The sequence below is a fragment of the Piliocolobus tephrosceles genome, chromosome 7, assembly GCF_002776525.5.
Source record: "Piliocolobus tephrosceles isolate RC106 chromosome 7, ASM277652v3, whole genome shotgun sequence".
NCBI lineage: Eukaryota > Metazoa > Chordata > Mammalia > Primates > Cercopithecidae > Piliocolobus > Piliocolobus tephrosceles.
The window spans coordinates 25,922,947-25,945,664 of record NC_045440.1 but is presented as its reverse complement, the minus strand read 5'-3'; the positions used below and the strand labels follow the sequence as shown (position 1 = coordinate 25,945,664).

Below are 22,718 nucleotides of genomic sequence, written 5' to 3'. Positions count from 1 at the left end.
TCTCCAAAAAAATTTAAAAGCAAAGCAAAACAAAACAAAAAATACTGATTCAAAGATTTCTACTATTTCTGATGAGATTCAGTGACTTTTAATAACAGTGTTCCTCTGTATGTGCTTTTATTTTCTAGCTGTTTTAAATATTTTCTCTTGGCCAGGCATGATGGCTCATGCTTGTAATCCCAGCATTTTGGGAGGCCAAGGTGGGAGGATTGCTTGAGGCCAGGAGCTCAAGACCAGCCCCAGCAACCTTGTCTCTACAAAAACAGCAAAACCTTAGCTCTACAAAAAAAATTAAAATTAACCAGGCATAGTGGCATGTGCCTTTAGTCCCAGCTACTTAGGAGGGTGAGGCAGGATGATTGCTTGAGCCCAGGAGTTCAAGGCCACAGTGAGCTATGATCATGCCACTGCCTCCAGCCTGGGCAAAATCTTGTCTCAAAAAAAAAAAAAAAATTAAATTAAAAAAAACTTTATTCCTGCTTTTGAGTAGTAGGTGCATAAGTGTGATTTTTGTTTGTATTTCTCCTCAGAGTTTTTTTTTGAGTGTACAATTTCATGTATGTTAGAATATTTAATATTTTCCCATATGCCCATGAAGTTCTGTTTATTTTTCTACTGCATTTTTTTCTTCATTCTTTAGTGTGGATAGATTCTCTTGATTTGTCTTCAAGTTTACTGACTTTTTTTTTCATTTCCAATGTGCCATTAAATTCATTCAGTAAATGTTTTATTTTATTTATTGTAATTTTCAATTTTAGAATTTCCATTTGTTCTTTTTTATAACTCCCAATTCTCTGCTGAGATTCCCTATTTTGTCACTCATTATGACCACATTTTCCTTTAGTTCTTTGAACATGTAATATTTTAGTGTTTGTCTGCTAATATTTAGGTCACCTCTGGATTCCTTTCTATTGCCTAACTTTTTCTTGACAATGGGTCACATTTTTCTGTTTTTTTTTCCCTATAGTTAGAAATTTTTTATTTTCTATTGTGTGTCAATTCTCTAAGTGTGTCAATGACATGCTTTAGAAACTATGGAGTCTGTTATTTACCCACGAAGAACATTAATTTTTGGTCTAGCATACACTTCAGTCACTAGCTGATCCCCTTGAAACTTGTCTTGACTGTATTTCATGCTTCGTTATGGCAAATCTGTGAAAAACCCAGACCCTCTAACTTCATAGCACTCAACCTCCAAACTCAGATTTATTTCAGGGCTTGGCTTTAGTTAGTTAGTTTGTTTTTAGGGTGGATCTATAATAGGCCATACTCTAGGGTGTAGTCCTTACTCCTAAAGCACAGCTTCTGTGATGTCTCAGTCTGATGCTTGAGATATTAACAAGGTGTTAATGGCATCTCTCCATTCTGGCTGGTCTGGATCTCCAATATCCCCAGGGCTTCTTTATTTTTATCTCTTATATTCTGTTCAATTCCTAACTCCTTATCAGCCTCTCTGGTAATCCTACACGGTCATACCTTGTGCATGTGCAGCCAAACCCTCATCTAAGACCCCATGGGTGACCCAAACCTACAACTGTAAGGCCCATTCCCTGCACGTCTCTCTCTTCTTCACAATGCCTTGCCCTTCAGATTCCAGTTGCTTCAGCGACCCCAAACTCTGAATTCTTGACTCCCCAGCTCAGCAAGGGGTCATCTCCTAGTAGGCCATCTATAGGCACAAATCTCTGTCTTTCTGTGGTCAACTTTCATTCCTCCTCCATGTCTTCTGCTATCCTGGATGGGCCAAGTTCACAAATTAGGTCATAAACCACCTGTACATACCAAATTATTATGGAGGTAAGCTTCTTGCTGATCAGAGTTCCGTGTACTTCTTACTCCCATACACTCCCCTAATTCTGCTTCTCAACTGTCCATTTCCTCAACTCCCTGCTCATTCCTTTCTTCTTCAACACATGGTTTTCCTCACCTCACCTTCTTTCCTAGGATATTAAAATAGGATAAAATGTGTCATTACTGTATTTTAAAATTATTATTTTTTAAATTTCTTGTTTCTTGGGCCATATGAATATGTATCTCTATATCTCTGTGTAGATCAGTTTGTATATACATGAGCACATGGCGGGTGTTCCTGCATATGCTGGTAAGAGTGTATGTGGCATATTTTCCATAGAATGAAGTTGGAAGAATAAGGCTGGAGGATATTCAGTGGGAGAGAACTACCTTTGCTAAGCATTGACTCTGAGTCCAGGCATAAAATACACTCTTTACATAGAAATCTGATTTAATCCTCATTATTCCCCTATGAAGTAAGGATTCTTACTTTCATTTTTCAGAAAGAAAACAGAATTCAATGAGGCAAAGGTAACATGTCCAAGACCACACACCTGGTAAGGAACAGAGCAAGGATTCAAATTGTGAACTCAAAATAACTGAGACAGGTCTCAGTTAATTTTGAAAGTTTATTTTGTCAAGGTTAAGAATGCACCCATGACATAGCCTCAGGAGGTCCTGAAGACTTGTGCCCAAGGTGGTCGGATACAGCTGGCTTTTATACCTTTTAGGGAGACATAATTCCTCAATCAATACCTGTAAGATATACATTGGTTCTATCTGGAGGGGCTTCCAGGTCTTAAAGTTAGATTTAAACACTTTCTGACTGGCAATTGGTTGAAAGAGTATTGTCAGTAGAAAGGAATGCCTGGATTACAAGAAAGTGTTGTGGAGACCTGGTTTTTATCATGCAGATCAAGCCTCCAAGTAGCAGGCTTTAGACAGAATTTACTGTAAATGTTTCTTATCAGACTTAAGATCTGTGTTGATGTTAATGGTGAGGGATATAATGAGGCATGTCCAACCCCCACTTCCATCATGGCCTGACCAAGATTTTTATGTAATTCTGGAATGCCTTTGGCTGAGAGGAGTGATCCATTCAGATAGTTTGGGGAGCCTTATAATTTTATATTTTTTTTTTACAAAACCAACATCTCTCCAGCTCAAATCAGAACTCTTTCCACTCTATAACAGTCTCTCCCCAGAAAGAGTAAGTTAAGAAATGTGATCAAAAGGTAAGTAGTTCCCTGACTCATGAAGTTGGAATTTTAAACTCTGTAAAATACTTGAAGATATTTTTTCTGAGCCAAATATGAGTGATTATGGCCGGAGGCACAGTCTCAAGAGGTCCTAAGAACATGTGCCTGATGTTGTCACGCTACAGTTCGGTTTCATACATTTTAGGAGGACTTAAGACATTAATCAATACATATAAGGTATACATTGGTTTGATCCAGAAAGGCAGGACAACCTAAAGTTGGGGAGGGTTTCAGGTCATAGGTGGGTAAAGATTTTCTTTTATTTTCTTTTCTTTTCTTTTTTTTTTTTTTGAGACAGAATCTCTCTCTGTTCCCTAAGCTGGAGTGCAGTGGCGTGATCTTGGCTCACTACAGCCTCTGCCTCCTGGGTTTAAGTGATTCTCTGCCTCAGCCTCCCAAGTTGCTGGGACTACAAGTGCACACCACCACACTTGGCTAATTTTTGTATTTTTTTGTAGAGACAGTGTTTTGCCATGTTGGCTGAGCTGGTCTCGAGCTCTTGGCCTCAAGTGATCTACCTGCCTAAGCCTCTCAAGGTGCTGGGATTACAGGTGTGAGCCACCATACCCAGCCTAGATTAAGGTTTTCTGATTGAAAGAGTTAAGTTATTATCCAAAGACCTGGAATCAATAGAAAGGAGTGTCTGGGTTAAGATAAAGAGTTGTGCAGGCCGACATTCTTATTATGTAGATGAAGCTTCCAGGCAGCAGGCTTCAGAGAGAATACATTGTAATTTTTTTTTTTTTTTAAATCAGACTTAAAAAGATATCAGACACTTAGTTAATTCTCTCCTGGATCAGGGAAAGATCTGGAAAGGAAAGAGGATTCTCTACAGAATGTAGATTTTCCCCACAAGAGACAGCTTTACAGGACCATTTCAAAATTCATGACAGACCTGCTGTCACATGATGTATCTTATTGCTACAAATAGCCTGTTCTATCAGTTTTTTTTAAATTATTTTTTTGAGACGGAGTTTCACTCTTGTTGCCCAAGCTGGAATGCAATGACGTGATCTCAGCTCACCACAATCTTCACGTCCCAGGTTCAAGCAATTCTCCTGCCTCAGCCTCCCGAGTAGCTGGGATTACAGGCATGCGCCACCATACCCGGCTAATTTTGTAATTTTAGTAGAGAACTCCCGACCTCAGGTGGTCCACCCAAAGTGCTGGAATTACAGGTGTGAGCCATCTGACATGGCCTATTCTATCAGTTTTAAGATCTCTGTTTTAATGTGAATGCTGGTGGTTGTGCTTGAATTTCAAAGAGAGGAGGGTATAATGAGATATGTCCAACTCCCCCTTCCCATCATGTCTGAACTGGTTTTTCAGGTTAATTTTGGAATGTCCTTGGCTGAGAGGAGAGGTCCATTCCTTTGTTTAGGGGGTTTGGAAGTTTATTTTTGGTTTACAGAATGAAGAACGGGAGATACATAGGAAAGTAGACTCATGGTCTGGCATTGTCTTATTGGAATTGCTGGATCTTAGGGGTCTTTTATGATAACCTCCTACCTGAAACATGAGTGATCTGCGAGGCTTTGTGCTCAGGCACTGGTGAATGATAAGGGTGGGAGAACTTAGCTGAGAGGGTCAGAGATCTGAGTAACTAAGAAGTGCAGAAAGGGAATCATAGGACACACAAGGAAATGAGCCCAAGGTCTAGATGAAAAAGGGATTGAGGATGAAGTCAACAGGAAGAACAGAACCCTTACATGACAAAAGGGCTATTTATGCACTGAAATTTACAGGAATCACCAGAGGTAGAATTAACGCAGCAGAGGGAGGGACTTCCCAAAAGAGACAGCGGTTCAGTGGGTGCAACCTTGAACTGCCCTTGGCTCCACAGGGGCTGCCAACGTGAACTATAATCAGGACAAAACAAGCAGTCAGGCTGGAAATGTTAGCATATTAGGAAAGTATATTGAAATGAACATGATGTCATGACAAGCACAAAAAGAAGGGAATCAGTTTGAAAAAGAGAAGAAAGTAAAAGGAAGTAAGAATCTCTCTGAGATTCTGCTGCTCTGGCCAAGGAAGTAAGACTGGAGTTGGGGTGGGGTCCAGATGCATGATCCCTAGAAAGCTGTACTTTCTAATGAGGACTGATGAATTCCTAGGCTTTCCCCAAACTGGATTAAATGTAAATACTGCTTGCTTTGGAAAGGCAGCCTGCCTTCTTTACTTTTTTATATTTTAAAATATAAATGATTGCTTAAATTTCACAAAATTCAAAAGGGGCAGAAGAGTATACAGGGAAAAGTTGTTCTCCCTTCTTCATCTGATCTTCAGTTCCCTTTTCCAAGGGCAGCTGCTATTACCAGGCTTTTATGGATCTTTTCAAAGGTAGTCTCAGCATTTAAAAACATCTATGCATATGGCCTGGCGTGGTGGCTTATGCCTGTAATCCCAGCACATTGGGAGTCCAAGGAGGGAGGATCACTTGATGCTGGGAGGTTGAAACTAGCCTGAGCAATATACAGAGACCTCGTCTCCACAGAAAATTAAAAAATTAGCCAGGCATGGTGGTGTGTGCCAATAGCCAGGCGAAGGTGGGAGGATCCCTTGAGCCCAGGAATTTGAGGCTGCAGTGAGCTATGATCTTGCCACTGCACTATAGCCTGGGTGACAGAACGAGACCATGTCTTGAAAAATGATTTTTTAAACTGTATATATTTATACTTTTCACACAAATGATAGCTCTTCTGCACATTGCTTTTTAAAACTTTTTAATTTTTTAAATGTATTTTTGAAATTATTCCTTATCAGCACATAAAGAATTGCCTTATTACTTTTTAACAGCCATATAATTTTCCATCTTAGAGATGTATCATAATTTAGGTAGCCTCCTGTTAATGGAAATTTAGGTTAATTTACAATCTTTTGCTATTACAGACTGCTTCAATAAATATCATTGAACATACATCACGTCATGTGTGTGAGAGAAAGAGGGAGACAGAGAGATATAGAAGGAGAGAATAAGAGAGAGAAGACGTGAAGATGCAGTGAAGGGCACGAGTGTTTTGAGATATGGAGAATGTTTGCCCCCCTTCTTTAAATGCACACAGGCTACCCATGTGCTGACTAGGTGGGGCTGGCCTGTGGACTCCCTGACTGATGGGAAGAAACCGTCAGAAATATCAAGATACATACTGTTTGTCTCAGTTCTTGCGACAACATGGTGAGGCATGGAGGTGAGTCATTCCTGTATTTTATCACAGAGTGTCAAGATCAGAAGGGGCTAGAAAATCCAAAGTAACACAGTGACTTCTGATCAGTCTCTTGGGCACTCTAATACTGGAAAAGGTAGCCTCTCTGGATAACAGATACAGATATTTGGTCTCTAGAAGTTTAAGTCATTTAAAAAAATCTTTATTGTATTTATTTATTTTGGTAGAAATGAAGTCTTGCTATGTTGTCCAGGCTGGTCTTGAATTCTCGACCTCAGGCAGTCCTCCTGGGTCAGCTTCCCAAAGTGTTAAGATTACCAGCTTGAGCCACTGTGCCCAGCCTAGAAGGAAGTTGTGCTCATGATAAGTACATAAACCACCTCTCTGGTCCACACTGGTCTTTGGGATGGGCCCAGGATCCTCTGCTAGGTCTGGCCCAGGGTAAGCACAGCTGAGAGGGCACCAGGCCTCCCATCCCACTAGGTTCTGCGAGGACCTGGGGCCCTGTGAGGACCCAGCTGGGCCATCCCCAAACATGCAGTTCCCAGATTCTAGAGCAATTAGGTGTTTTCTTGATGCTCACATACCCACATCCAAACATAACAGCACTTGTGTTTTCAAAGATGGGACCTTGGTAATCCTGTCCTCCCACCCAGATCTGCCCTCTGTGCTGTGGGGAGGTTATGAGATATGAGTGGGTCACAGCTCAGTGCATTCCCAGCATTGTGTTGGGTCACTGGCTTAGCTTGGAACCGGCTCAGGATAATCACGCTTTTCATCAGCCACCCCTGTTTCCCTTCCTCATTCCTCTTCCGTGTGAACTTCCACCCCCAGCCTGGAATAAAGCCCTTTGGCTCTCAGCATTCCAGGTTCTTGAGAAACAAAAGTAGTTCCCACTGTCTCCGCAAGCCCGCCCTTCTGTCGGAACTGGGGGTCCTTAGACCCCGGACCCAGACAGTGGCTCCATTTCCTGTGGACACTTCCGGAACTGGTTTATCAAATCTCACTTCTCGGGATGCTTTTAGGCTGCCTGGACACACACACTCCTCCCAGACTCCGCTTTGGATTTTCAGGCCTGTTCTGATTGACTTGCTGTGGTCACTAACATTTTCAGGATATTTCCCATGGAATTCCAGGTTCTAAGTAGGTTCCCTGAGAGTTGCTACAGAGAGCCTCTTTAAACACAGAGCTCCCCAGACCCTTCTTATAAAACACTGAAATATATCATACTTTTAGAAAAGAACAAAAACACACGCATGTATGTACAGTTGAAAAATAATTATAAAGCCAATACCTGTGTAACTTTTACCCAGATCAAGAAATAAAATATTGTCAGAACCCTAAAAGCCCCCGTGTGGCCCTCCCTAATCTACTTTAGATGTTTAAAGTTGCAGCTAAGAGCTCCCTTCCTAAGCAAGTCTGAAAAATATTGGGTTAAGGGATTCTTTCCTGAATGTCCTTATAGCCATATTCACTGTTAAATCTTGTATGTTCCCGTTTTCTCTCCAGGTCTCAGAGGCTCCGAAATTTTGCTCTCTCCCTACCCCTGACCTCTACCTCCCAGACTCAAGTAATCCTTTTGCCTCAGCCTCCTGAGTAGCTGGGACTATAGGCACACGCCACCATGCCTAGCCCACTTTTTGATTTTCTGTAGAGACAAAATCTCACTGTGTTGCCCAGGCTAGCCTTGAACATCTGCACCCAAACAATCCTCCTACCTCAGCCTCCCAAAGTGCTGGGATTACAGGTGTGAATCACTGCATCTGGCTGATTTTTTTTTTTTTTTGCTAATATCAAGGACTTCTAGCTTTTTTCCTTTATATTTATCTGTTGCTTTCTATTCACTTTTCCCCTCCTTCCCCATCATAAGTCATCACTGACAATCTTTCATGAATATAACAAATCATTCCTTCCCAAAGATGGAAATAATTGTAGAGTACAAACCATACACAGGCCACTAATTACAGGGACAGACTGGTTACATAATCCAGTTCTGTTTATCATTTTTCATTAGAATACTCAAAATACAGGAGACATTTAATAAATATTTTTGAATAGTTGAAAGTTTCTTGGAATAGCTCCTACTATTCCTGTCCAGAATGTTCTTCCTCTTGGTTACTAAAGAAGCCATCAGATTCCTAGTTCTTCCTTGATTTTCATTTTATTTTTTGAGGTGGAGTTTCACTCTTGTCACTCAGGCTGGAGTGCAGTGGCGCGATCTCAGTTCACTGCAACCTCCACCTCTCGGGTTCAAGCAATTCTCCCACCTCAGCCTCCCGAGTAGCTGGGATTACAGGTGCCTGCCTACACCCAGCTAATTTTTGTATTTTTAGTAGAAACGGGTTTCACTATGTTAGCCAGGCTGGTCTCGAACTCCTGACCTCAGGTGATCCACCTGCCTTGGCCTCCCAAAGTGCTGGGAGTACAGGCGTTGATCACCGTGCCCGGCCTGCTTTTCTTTTTCTAAGTTAAGCATCCTCTGCCCCTCTGGGGCCAGACACCAGAGAATCAGTCCCTCTGTGCCTTTTACCATTTATGTTTCTTTATGGAAATTTATAAGACCTCCAGTTCAGTATTGAATAAGTGGTGAATGCAGGCAGACTTTTGTCTTGTTGTTGATTCTAAAGACAATGCGTTCTCTTCCTGCCTGCCTTCATTTTTCTTTCTGCCTTTCTCTCTTTCTCACTCTCATTCTCTCTCTCTCCTTCCTCTCTTTCTTATTCTCTCTTTCTATGTCTTCCTTCACCCAGGGCCTTTTATTAATGAATATCCTGCAAGATTGAGGACGGAGACTGGCTAGAGCAGGGGAAGTATGGCTGTATTCAGAAACTCTAATATTGGCATCAGGCTCTGTTTCTCTACTTTCTTATGGTGGCTTCTTTCTGAGGTAGGGTCTTCTCTCCTATTCAGACAAATGGCCACAACAACTCCAGGCTTTCAGTCTTCTAAATTATCAACCCAGAGAAGACAAAGTGCCTCTTTTCTAATACTTCCAGCAAAATTCTGGGAGTGAACACTCTTTGGCTAATTGGTTCAGCCCAGGTAAAAAGTCTGTTCCTGCAATCAAGGTGATATTATCATTGGTCAGACCTGACTCACCTGCCCACCCCTGGGGGAAAGTGGTTGGTGAGGTCAGCCCCATTTGAACCATATGAAGTTATTAAAGGTGTTTATCCAAAAGAAAATAGGATTGTTGTTCACACTGGGGCCTGTCAAGGGGTGGGTGGGGAGACGGAGAGCCTCAGGAAGAACAGCTAATGCATGCTGGCCTTAATACCTAGGTGATGGGTTGATCTGTGCAGCAAACCACCACGCTACATGTTTACCTATGTAACAAACCTGCACATCCTGCACATGTACCCTGAACTTAAAATAAAAGTTGAAGATAAACAGAAAATAGGCGTGTTGTTACCTGAAGAAGAGGGTGTGGATATTCGTAAACTAACACAACAGCTACCTGCTATAGGCAGCATCTGAGCTGGGTTTGCAGGATGGACAGGATTTAAGCCCAGAGTAATAAAGAGCAAGGGAGAAATAAATGGTACATGTGGAAGCCAGGGAAGTGCAGTGTAGATGGTTGAACCAGCAGCCTGGCCCCCCAGGAGGCCCCATGATAGTGAACAGAGAAGCCTTGTGTCCTCCTTGTTTCTTACTAAAATACTTGTTTGTAGTATTATTACTTTTTGTCTTTAAAGTTTGCATATGTATACATATATATGTATGTATTTTTTTTAAGAGACAGAGTCTTACCTGTCGCTCAGGCTGGAGTGCAGTGGCACAATCACAGCTCACTGCAGCCTCGACCTCCCAGGGTCAAGCAGTCCTCCCACCTCAGCCTCCTAAGTAGCTGGGACTACTACAGGTGTGCGCCTCCACACCTGGCTAATTTTTTCCTTTTTTATAGAGAAGGGGTCTCCCTATGTTGCCCAGGCTAATCTCTAACTCCTGGGGTCAAGGAATTCTCCCACCTCAGCCTCTCAAAGTGCTGGGGTTACAGACACGAGCCACCACACCCAGCAACAATAATTTCTTAACATAATCTAGTAATAAAATCTGCATTCAAATTTCTATGATTGTCTCAAAAAAAAACCACTTTTATTTATAAGTTGGTTTGTTTAATTAAGATTCAAACACAGTCCGCACATTGCATATGGTTATGTATCTCTTAAGTCCTCTTTTTTCAATAAACTTTTGAGGATTAACTTTAAGTCTCTTTTAATCTTTAATATCCTCTGTTCTCATTTCCCCCGCACCTCATGTGTTTGTTTGTTGGAGAAACTGGATTTTACAGGGTTTGACTGAGCAGCACCTCCCCAGTCATAAAAACTGAGTTGTTTAACATGTTTCTTTCTTTGGAGCTCTTGCCTCTAAACTGAAGATAGGTCTAGAGGCTTGATTACATTTAGGGTAATTTTCTTTTGTTTTCTTTCTTTTTTTGACAAGTCAACTTCACAGGTGGTGGTGTGTACTTTCCATTGCATCATAACAGGGGGCACGTCATGTCTGGTTCTCTTTTTGTTTGTTTGTTTTGTTTGTTTTCTTTTTGAGATGGAGTGTCGCTCTGTTGCCCAGGCTGGAGCACGGTGGCACCATCTCGGCTCACTGCAAGCTCTGCCTCCCGGGTTCACGCCATTCTCCTGCCTCAGCCTCCCGAGTAGCTAGGACTACAGGCACCCGCCACCACACCCGGCTAATTTTTTGATTTTTGGTAGAGACAGGGTTTCACCATGTTAGCCAGGATGGTCTTGATCTCCTGACCTCGTGATCCACCTGCCTCTGCCTCCCAAAGTGCTGGGATTACAGGCGTGAGCCGCCGTGCCCAGCCATGTCTGGTTCTTTTAAATGGAATACTTCCACTGCTTCAGCTTTCTGAAAGATGTGAGCATTTTGGGTACATACTATTTATTAGATCTAAAAGTTCCCTTTTGTTCCTAGTTTGAAAAGACTTTTCAAAAACTGTAAATGGATGCTTAATTTACTAAATGCCCTTTCTGCATCTATTTAGGTATTTTCTTTTCTGCTTTGGATAACAGGATTTTCTGTCCTCATAAATTAAGTTAGGGGATGAGCTCTATTTTTTTCAGTTCTCAGGAAGAGTTTGTGTTGGATTGGAATTTTGACTTCTTTGAGTGTTTTGGTAGAATTTGCTTGTAGGTCTTTCTATGTGGACCTGGTGTTTTCCTTGTGGGAATATTTAAAACCACTGATTCAATTTCTTGAATGGTTTCAGACCTATTCAGGTTTTCTACTTCTTAAGTCAGTTTCAGTGAGTTATGTTTTCCTATGAATTAGTTTGTTTCATCTAAGTTTTCAAAATTATTGGCATCAAATTTTCATAATATTTCCTTTTAATGTCACCTTTTCCATTGCTAATATTCTGTACTTATGCCTTTTTTCATTTTCTTGGTCAATATTGCATAGGGTTTGCTGTTGTTTCCTAAAGAAGAGGGTGTGGAACTTTTGGTTTTCATGGTCTTCTCCATTCTAAACTTTCCTTTTCACTGATTTCTACCCTTTATTATTTCCTTTCTACTTTCTTTGTATGTGTTCTGGTACACTTCTTTAAACTTTTTTTCTTTACATCAATTAATTTTTTTTTTTTTTAGAGAAGGGTCTCACTATGTTGCCCAGGCTGGGGTGTAGTTACTGTTCACAGATGCTATCAGAACTCACTGCAGCCTAAAATTCCTGGGCTCAAGCAGATCCTCCTGCTTCAGCCTCTTGAGTAGCTGGGACTATAGGTGACATTGCATCCGGCCAAACTTCTTAAGTTGAATACTTAGTTCATTTTACTTTTTTTTTTTTTTTTTTTTAAGACACAGCCTTGCTCTGTTGCCCAGGCTGGAGTGCAGTGGCACAATCATAGCCCACTGTAACCTTGAACTCCTTCCTCAGCCTCCCAACTAGCTGGGACTATAGGTATGTACCGCCATGCCTAGCTAATTATTATTATTTTTTGTAGAGATGGGATCTCCCTATGTTACACAGGCTGGTCTAGAACTCTGGCCTCAAGCGAGCCTCCTGCCTTAGCCTTCCAGAGTGCTAGGATTGCAGGCATGGGCCACAGTACCCAGACTTTTGCTTCTAATATAGATGTTCAAGGCTATTAATTTTCTCTCCAGTTGCTGCCTCAGTCACATTCCTGTATTTATTTTCATTATAAAATAGTTTGAAAATGTTTTCTATATTTATTTAAACTAATTTTTATTGCTTCTTTTTTGGCTCATGAGCATTAGGAAGTTAATTTCTATTTTTATGACTTTTTAAAAAGTTGAGTTTTACTTTATATTCAGTGAAATGCACAGATCATGTGTGTTGTTTGATAACTTTTACCAAATGTAGATACCTGTCTAAATCACACATCTATTAACATAGAGACCGTTTTCATGACAGCAAAAACGTATGCTTTTTCTATCAGCTCTTTCTCTTACCTGCACAACGTGAAGCAAGGACTATTTTTATTTTTAGCATCACAGAATAGCTTTGCCTTTTATAAAATTTAACATAAATGGAATCATACTATGTGATTCTCTTTATGTCTAGGTTCTTTTCTTCATTACATTGTTTTTGAGCTTTTTTCATGTCATTGCTTATATTTCATTGTCATTCTCCTCCTTCCTGTTTTTCTTCTTCTTCCTCCTCTTCCTTGTTCTCCTCCTCCTCTTTCTTCATAGTGTCACATTTCATGAAAATGCCACAATTTACTTACCCATTCTCCTGTTGATGGATATATGGGCTGTTTCCAGTTTGGGGCAAATATGAGTGAAGTTGGTATGAGTGTTTTTGTACGAGTGTTTTTGTAGACTATGTTTTTCTTTCTCTTGGGCAAATACCTAGAAGTGGAAATGCTGAGTCATCTGGTAGATGGGTGTTTACCTTCATAAGAAGCCAAACAGTTTTCCAAAGAAGTTCTACCATTTCATACTCCTACCAGGAAAATCCTAATATTTGACATTTTATGTCTTTAATTTTAATTATTCTAGTGAGTAAAATATTATATTCTAGTTGTTTTTAAATTAGTTTTATGATTTTATAATGTATTGTTTACATACAAAAAAGACACACATATTATTGGGCATAATTTGGCAAGTCTTGACAAATGCACACACCTGTGTGTGTAACCACCACCCCTAATCAAGATATAGAGCATTTCTCTCACCTCAGAAGATTTCCTTATGCTTCTTTACAGTCAATTACACCCACTTCTGCCCCAGGTTACAATCTCATTTCTACCACTTTATATTGGTTTTGCCTGTTCTAGAATTTTACATAAATGGAATTACACATGTTGTACCCTTTTTTTGTATGGCTTCTCTCAGCATAATTTTTTTTTGAGATTCATCCATATTTTTGAGTCTAATGTTATTTATTCCTTTTGACTGTGGATGTGCCACAACTTGTTTATCCATTCTCCTGATGATCGACATTTTTTTTTTTCATTTCTGGCTAATTATAAACAAATCTATGAATATTCTTGTACAATAATTTTTTGGATCTATGTTTTTATATCTCTTGGGTAAATTCCTAGGAGTAGAATGGCTAGACTATATGAAGGTGTTTAACTTTTCAAGAGACGATCAAACTGTTTTTCAAAGTAGTTATCTATCAACACCTGTGAAAAGAAGGGAAGAGGAAAACCAAAGAAAAAAAACAAAGTGGTTACATAATTTTACATTCCCTATAACAGCGTATGAGAGTTTCAGTTGCTTTATATCCTTGTCCACACTTGGTATGGTTTTCTTAATTTTAACTATTCTATTATGAGTGTAGTGGTTTTAATTTGCATTTCCTTGATCACTTGATAGGTGTTAATGTTTTGTTTTTTTTTTCTTTGAGACAGAGTCTCGCTCTGTCGCCCAGGCTGGAGTGCAGTGACCGGATTTCGGCTCACTGCAAGCTCCGCCTCCCGGGTTCACTCCATTCTCCTGCCTCAGCCTCAGGAGTAGCTGGGTCTACAGGCGCCCGCCACCTTACCCGGCTAGTTTTTTGTATTTTTTAGTAGAGACGAGGTTTCACCGTGTTAGCCAGGGTGGTCTCAATCTCCTGACCTTGTGATCCGCCCATCTCGGCCTCCCAAAATGCTGGGATTAAGCCACCGCGCCCGGCCGATAGGTGTTAATGTTGACCATCCTTACACATGCTACATATTCTTCTATGAAGTATCTGTTTAAACATTTCACCTGTTTTTGTGGACTATCTTCTTCTTATTGAGATGCAAGAGATATTTACATATTGTATTTATAAATTATTTGTCAAATATTTTCTCCTAATGTGTAACATACCTTATCATTTACTTAAACAGACCTATTAATAAGCAGATTTTAATTTTGATAAAGTACAGCTTATCAATTTTTTATGGTTAAGGCTTTTCTTGTTTTAGCTAAGAAATCTCTGTCATTCCAAGTTCATGATAGTGTTTTCCTTTATCTAGAGACTCTGTAGTTTTAACTTTTATATTTAGGTCGTGATCCATCTCAAATTAATTTTTGTGTATGTGATGAGGTAAACATCAAGATGTATTTTTTCCCATATGGATATCCAATTGTTCCAGCACCATTTTTTAAGAATTTTTTCCCCATTCATTTCTTCTAGTGCCTTTGTAAAAATGTAATTGACTATTTATTATTAAATTCATTTCTGACTCTGTTCTGTTCCATTTGACTATCTGCCTATCTTGACATCAATACCACACTGTCTTGATTATATCTTTGTAGTAACCAGCAATGTAAGTCCTCCAAATTGGTTCTTTTTTTCAAGATATTTTTGTTTTATTTTGCTGTTACTATTATATGTCCTTTGCATTTTCATGTACATTTTATCATCAGCTTCTCAATTTCTACCAAAAAAACAAAAATCAAAATAACACATGCTGGAATTTTGTTTGGGATTACATTGACTATAGATCAATTTGGGTATAGAGATATATCATCCATGAACATGGTATATCTCTCCATTTAGTCTGGCTTTTAAAAATTTCTTTCAGCAATGCTTTTCAAGTTTATATGTAGAGATATGTTTATTTTATTTTTTAAGACAGGATCTCAGCCTGTTATCCAGGCTGGAATGAAGTGGCATAATTTTGGCTTACTGGAGCCTTGACATTCTAGGCTCAAGCAATCCTCTTGTCTCAGCCTCCAGAATAGCTGGGGCTACAGGTGCATGCCACCACACCTGGCTATTTTTTCTTTTTTTTTTTTTTTAAGAGATGAAGTCTCCTTATGTTGTCAGGCAGGTTGTAAACTCCTGGCCTCAAGTGAGCCTCCTGCCTCAGCTTTCCAAAATTTTGGGATTATGGGAGTGAGCCATTGCACCCAGTCTATATGTAGAGATATTAAACAAATTTTGTCAAATTTGTTACCAAGTATTTTATGTTCTTTGCTGATCATGTAAGTGACAGTTCTTGAATTTCATTTTTAAAATTTTTTTGTAGCTAGTATATATACAATTAACTGTCATATATTGACCTTGTAGGCTTTGATCAAAGTTTATATTTTATTAAAAGTGAGTTTTTTTGTAAGTTCCTCAGGAATTTCTTTATTTGTAAGTAGAGAAAATTTTACTTCTTCTTTTCCAACTTTACTTGCCTTATTTCACAGGATAGGGCCTCCAGTACAATGTTGGCTGTAAGTGGTGAGAGTCAATACTCTTGCTTTGTTCTTGATTTTGGAGAGAAAGCATTTGGTCTTTCACCTTTAAGTGTGATGTTAATTAAAGGATTTTTAAGAGGCTTTGTGTAAGTTTAAAGTTTCCTTTGACTCCTAGGTTGCTGAGAGTTTTAATTATAAAATATTAAATTTTAGCAATTATTTTTTCTGTAGTTATTGAGATGATAAAATTATTTTTCTCCTTAACTCTGTACACATGATAAACTATATTGATTGATTTTCAAAATGTTAAACTAACCTAGCATTCTTGTGGTAAGCCCCACTTAGCCATGGTACATTATCTTTTTTATGATGACTAAATTTGATTTGGTGGCTGCTAATTCAATTTGTTAAGAATTTTTGCATTTATATTCCTGAGGATTATTTGTCTATGATTTTATTTTCTTATACCTTACTGGTTTCGTACTCTTTTGAAAGAGTTTGTTTAATGTTGGCATTATTTATTTCTTAAATGTTTGAAATAAATCAGTAATTAAACCAACTGGACTTGGAGTTTTCTTTAGGAAAAAGTTTTAAACTATGAATTCAATTTTTAAAATATTAATGGAGATTTTCTTTTTGTATTAGTTTCTGTAATTTTTATCTTTCAAAGAATTTGCCCATCTCATCTAGGTTATTGAGTTTGATGGTTTAACCTTGTTCAAAAAATTTCTTTGTTATCCTTCACTGTCTGTTGATTCTATAGTGATGTTCCCTTTTTCATTACTAATATTTTATTTCTTCCCTTTTTGTCTTGATCAGTTTATCTAGGGGTTTCTTAACTTTATTTATCTTTTCAAAGAAGTAACTTTTGATCGTGTTTGTTTTCCTTATTTTCTTTTTTCTGTTTTATTGATTCTGGCTTTAATATTGTTTTCTACCTTCAATTTATTTTGGGTTTAAATTTCTTTTCTCTTTCTATCTTATTAAAGTGGAAACATGTATCAGTAAGTTTTAAGTCTTTATTTTCTTCTATACTCACTTAAAACTCTAAATTTCCTAAGCATTGCTTTATCTGCATCCAACATATTTTGGTGTGTTATGTTTGCAATACTACCCAGTTCAAAATATTTTCTAATTTTCTCTATGATATTTTTTCTTTCTGATCTATGGTTATTTAGAGGTTTTTATTTTTAATTGCTAAGAACTTGTGGATTAAAAAAAAAAAAGGAAGACTTCATGAATTTGCATGTCATCCTTGCACAAGGGTCAGGCTAATCTCTGCATCATTCTAGTATTAGTCTATGTGCTGCTGTAACAAGTACTTGTGGATTTTACATGTATCTCTCATTTACTGATTTCTAATTTATTTCCATGTGGAGAGAGTATTATCTGTGCAATTTAAGTCTTTTTGAAATGCATCGCGACTTATATTATGGCTCAGCATATGGTCTATTTTGGTTAATATCTGATGTGCTCTTGAAAATAATGTATGTTCGGAGTTGTTGGTTATTTTGTTCTGTAAATGTCAATAATGTTAAGATAGTTAACCTAATTCATATCTTTTCAAATCTAATAGATTTTTTTTAGTCTATTTGACCTATCACTTCCTGAGAAGGTAAATTTTGTTGTTGTTGTTGTTGATACAGGGTTGCTCTAAAAACTATAATATACATTCTTAATTTATCATAGCCTACCTTGCATTAATATTTTTGACTTATCAGAAGTGAATATGATACAAGATATTCCACTTATCCACTTCGCTTTCATTGTGCTACTGTTACTGCTCATTTTACCTTCGTATGTCATAAACCCCACAATGATGATTCTCCCTTTAACAACACATGTTTTAGAGAAATTAAGAAATAAAAAAGTGTCTTTATTTTCACCACTACACTAATGAGGAAAGAAAAAGTATTTTATATTCATATACTTACCATTTCTGGCATCTTTCATTGGGGAAGGGGGTGCAGAACCCAACTTTCTAACTGATACAATTCCCTATTTCCTTTCAGCCTGAAGATCTTCCCTTAGCACTTCTTTTTATTGTCTGTGTGTGTGCAGGTCTACTGTTGATGAACTTGCTCAGCTTTTACCTATATAAAAATCTTTTATAGTCCATCTTTGTGCTTTCCATGTCATATTTAAGAAATATTTGCCTAACTGAATAGGTTTTTTTTTTTCTGTTGTTTATTCTAGAAGTGTTATGGTGTTGCCTTTTACATTTAGGTGTATCCATTTTTAGTTAATTTTATGTATGTTGTGAGGTAAGAATCAAGGTTCATATCATTTCTATACAATTGTTCCAGCACCATTTGTTGTGAAGGTTATCCTTTCCCCATCAAATTACTTTAGCACCCTTGTTGAAAACTGATTGACAATATGTATGCAGATCCATTTCTAAATTTTCCAATCTGTTTCATTGTCCTATAAGTATCTCTCTGTAAAAACACTACATTGTCTTGATTATTACAGCTTTATAAGAAGTCTTGAAATTGGGTAGTGTTAGTCTTCCAAGTTGGTTCGTCTTTTAAACAATTGTTTTGGCTCTCCTAGGTCCTTCGCATTTCCAAACAAACTTTAGAATCAGCTAATCAATTTCTACAAAAAAAATCTGGATGGAATTTTTCTTAGAATTGCATTGAATATATATATTGATATGGAGAAAATTCAGATTGTAACAATCTTGAGTCTTTGGTTCATAAACACGGTATATATCTACATTTATTTGGATCTTCCCTAAAATCTTAGAGTAATAGTTTTATAATTTTCAGTCTTCTAAATTTGAAGTTATACATCTTTTTCAAATTTATTACCATTCCACATTTTTGATACCATTGTGTTATTGCTTTTTAATTTCAATTTCAAATTCTGCCTTGCTAGTATATGGAAATTATTATTTGTGTATTGACCTTGTGTTCTGCAGCCTTGCTTACTCACTCACTACTGCTAGTAGCTTTTTTAGTAAGTTTTGGGGAACTTTACACAGATAATCAAGCTGTCTTCAAAGATAGTTCGATTTCTTTCTTCATTTTCAATCTAGATACCTTCCTTTTTTCTTTTACTTTCTTTATTGCATTGGTTAGGATCACCAAAGCATGGTTAAATAAAAGTGGTAGAAGCATACATGTTACCTCCTTTCTGATCTTAGGGAAAAACATTAAGTCTTTCACCATTAAGTATAATATTAACTATAACAGTTTTGGGGGGTGCCCTTTATCAGACTGAGAAAAGTTCACCCTATTCTTGTTTCTCTGTGAGTTTTTTCTTTCATGTAAATAAATTTTGAATTTTTTTCAAATGCTTTTTCTGTATATACAGAGATGATTGTATTAGTTTATTTTTACTAATGTGATGAATTACATTTATTTATTTATTTATTTTTTGAGATAGAGTCTCACTCTGTAGCCCAAGCTGGAGTGCAGTGGTACGATCTCAGCTTACTGCAACCTCTGCCTCCTGGGCTCCAGTGATTCTCATGCCTTAGCCTCCCAAGTAGCTGGAACTATAGCTGTGAGCCACTACGCCTGGCTAATTTTTTGTATTTTAGAAGAGACGGGGTTTCACCATGTTGCCCAGGGTGGTCTCGAACTCCTGAGCTCAGGCGATCTGCCTGCCTCAGCCTCCCAAAGTGCTGGGATTACAGGTGCGAGCCACCGCATCCGGCCTACATTGATTTTTGAGCATTAAAACAACTACAAGGCTTATCCTGCAATAAATCTCACTTATGATATATTATCCATCTTAAATATTGCTGCATTTGATTGGCTAAAATTTTGTTTAAAGCTTTTACTTCTATATTTATGAAGGATATTGGTTTATAATTTCCTTTTCTTGTAATGGCTTTATTTTATTGCAGTTTGTATCAGGTTTTGCTATTAGGGTAATGCTAGACTCAGAAGAAGTTTGGAAGTGTTTCCTCCTCTTCTATTTTCTGGAAGACTTTGTGTAGAATTTGTATTACTTGTTCCTTAAATGTTTGGCAGAATTCATCAGTGAGCCCATTTGGGTGTGGAGTTGTTTTGTGGGAAGGCTTTTACCTATAAAGTTCATTTATTTCATAGTTATATTAATAGCAATGGAGCTATTGACATTATTTCTTCTTGAGTGAGCTATGGTAGTTTGTGTTCTTTAAGAACTTTGTCCATTTTCATGTAAGTTGTCAACTTTATTGACATAAAGTTGTTCATAATATTCTGTTACTATCCTTTTAATGTCTAGGATTTGTGGTGATGGTCTCACTCTTGATAATCTCTGTCTTCCCTCTTTTATTTCTGATTAGTCTGACTAAAGACTTATTCATTTGTTGATCCCAATGAATGAATATTTGGTTTCATGAATTTTTCTCTATATTTTTCTATTTGCTTTTTCTTTAAATTCTTATCTTTATTATATCTTTTCTTCTGTTTATTTTGGGTTCAATTTGTTCTTCTTGTATTAAACTTTAAGGTTAAAGTTTAGGTCATTGATTTGAGAACTTTCTTGTTTTCTAATACAAATGTTTAATGTCATAATTTTCTCTCCATACTCTACTTTAGCTGTATCACACCAATTTCATATGTCTTCATTTTCATGTAGTTCAAAATATTTTCTAATTTCACTTGTGATTTTTTTATTTGACTCACGAGCAACTAGAAGTATGCTATTTCATTTCCAATTATTTGAAAACAGTAGTATCTTTCTGTGCTTATTTCTAATTAAATGCCATGTGGTCATAAAACATACTCTCCGTGATCTGAATTCTTTTACATTTGTTGAGGCTTGTTTCATGGCTCACATCATGTTCTACCTTGGTAAATATTTTATCTGCCCTTGAGAAAACGATCTTCACCCACAGCTGGTGCAGTGTTTTTCCCATATTATTAGGTCAGATTGGCCGACAGTTATGTCTTCTATATCCTTACTGATTTTCTGTTTATTTATTCTATCAGTTATTGAGAGAGAGATGCTGCTTTTTGTCTTTGTTACTGTAGTCTAGAATAGCTCTTACTCTAGAACTACAGTGGTTTTACTTTTAAGCTATGGACTTTCTGGTGTCTCAACTGAATGCAAGGTGCTGTTTAGTAAGGCCTAGCTGGTCAGACCTCCACAATTCCCCACTGCTGTATACCCTTCAGCATCTCTAGTAAGCTCACAGATTTTTGCCCCACAGATTCGAGCTGATACGTCACTCAAGGGGAAGTCTGTGCAGATATCTGAGCTCCTTCTGTGCACAGCACAGTACCCCATCCAATTCCAGCTGCCTTGGCAGCCTCAAACTCCAGGCACCGTTTCTTCTTCCCATGAGACCATGGCTCTGTTTGGGCTCCACTTCTCTGTGTGGTAGTTTGGAAAGTGGCCCCGAACAGGACGCTAAGGTGAATCTGGAACTAGCCTTTTCTGTAGGTAGTACAGTATGGGGCAGCTAGTTGCAACTCAATAGCTATTTGTTGAATGAGTGAAGGAATTCAGTGGGATCCGCACACTGCCTATTAAGGTTTTAAATGTGTCTACGTCTGGAAGAAGGGAAGCCTGTGAAGCTGAAATAATGACAACAATGGATGATGGAGAACAAGCAAGTCCCAAGTTGTAAACTTGGGGAACAAGCTTGTCTGGGGGTTCAGAAGGAGAAGAAACCATCACATTACACATCTGGGTAAAATCATGTGGATATTCCCTTTCTCCCTTTCCCTATGGGGAGCTCTGTTTTATCAAAAGGCAGTGTTGGAAGCAACAGAGTTGGGTTTGAGCAGTGGTGTCCAAATATTTTAATCACATCCCCCATTAGTAAAATAGAAATTTAAATCATCTTCCTAATATAGGTACATTTATTGATTTATAAATTATTTTCATGTATCATAATTGGCTAGTGTCTCAAGGCATAATATGCACTTAGGGTGATGCTTACATTAAGGATAGTAAACAAATTCATTTTCAAATTATATTCTTGGTCATCCTGGGCTTTATGGCTGGCTTTATATCACATCCGATTATATGAAAACAAAGTGTGACCTGGAATAGATGAAACACCTTGAGATGTTCTAATATTTAATAGTTTGTTCCTCACTTCAGGGGATTTCATTGGACGCCTATGTTGGAGACCTTTGGCCTAGGGAAAAGGCCTTAGGGAAGTCACGGGGCCTGGCTGAGGTCAGCACCTGGCTTCCTTTGAGAAGCTGCCAACTCTCCCAGCCAGAAGCACACTCCTGCTGCCATCTCCTGCACTGCTCTCGCTGGTAATGTTAGTAACGAGGCAGCTGGAATGGGGAAACCCAGCAGCCCTCAGTGTGAAACCTTGTCACAGCTTTGTCACTAGCTGGCTCTGGGACCTTGAGCAAATTGATTCTGTGGATCTCAGCAATCTCAGATGCAAACACAGGTCTCATCTAATTTCCAATCCCATCTTTCTGTAAGAAGTAGCTCAGTATAGCGGCTTCTAAAAATCCTGGGTTCAAAATCATTTAACATCTATGTGGCCTTGAGTGAATGAGTTAGCTTTTCTGAGCCTTGTTTTCTGATCTATAAAATGCAAACACACTCTACTTGTGAAGATTAATTGTGATTATATACATAAATCAAAAAAACAATATTTTTCTATATCTCCCGCACCTGTGGCTCTCAAGTTTTATATGGGGCGTCAGAATCCGTGGGAAACTGGGTGAAATAAACGTTCTGCCCCGACCTCCCCACACCCCGCCCGCCCCATTCCTCCCATCCCACTGCATCCCTGATTCTGAATCAGAGTTTCTGGGATGGAGGCCCACAATCTACATTTATTTATTTATTGATTGATTGATTTAGAGATGGCGTCTCACTGTGTTGCCCAGGCTGGAGTACAGTGGTACAATCTCAGTTTACTGCAACCTTCGCTTCCTGGATTCAAGCAATTCTCCTGCCTTAGCCTCCTGAGTAGCTGGGATTACAGGTGCACACCACCCTGC

The 22,718-nt window shown here is 38.3% G+C and overlaps 1 protein-coding gene and 1 non-coding gene across 2 annotated transcripts in view; both read right to left on the bottom strand.

Annotated features, from left to right (window-relative positions):
• Positions 1–17,019: 17,019 nt before the first annotated feature.
• Positions 17,020–17,123, bottom strand: LOC111545792. The gene has a single exon (XR_002732547.1). It is a non-coding gene; the product is annotated as a U6 spliceosomal RNA (small nuclear RNA).
• A 4,462-nt stretch (positions 17,124–21,585) lies between these two features.
• SCARA3 (scavenger receptor class A member 3) overlaps positions 21,586–22,718 on the bottom strand; it is a 42,877-nt gene continuing 41,744 nt past the window's right edge. The window contains exon 6 of the mRNA XM_023216877.1: positions 21,586–21,789. Within this exon, the coding sequence (XP_023072645.1) occupies positions 21,758–21,789 (32 nt within the window). The 3' untranslated portion in view covers positions 21,586–21,757. The remainder of the gene's footprint in view (positions 21,790–22,718) is intronic.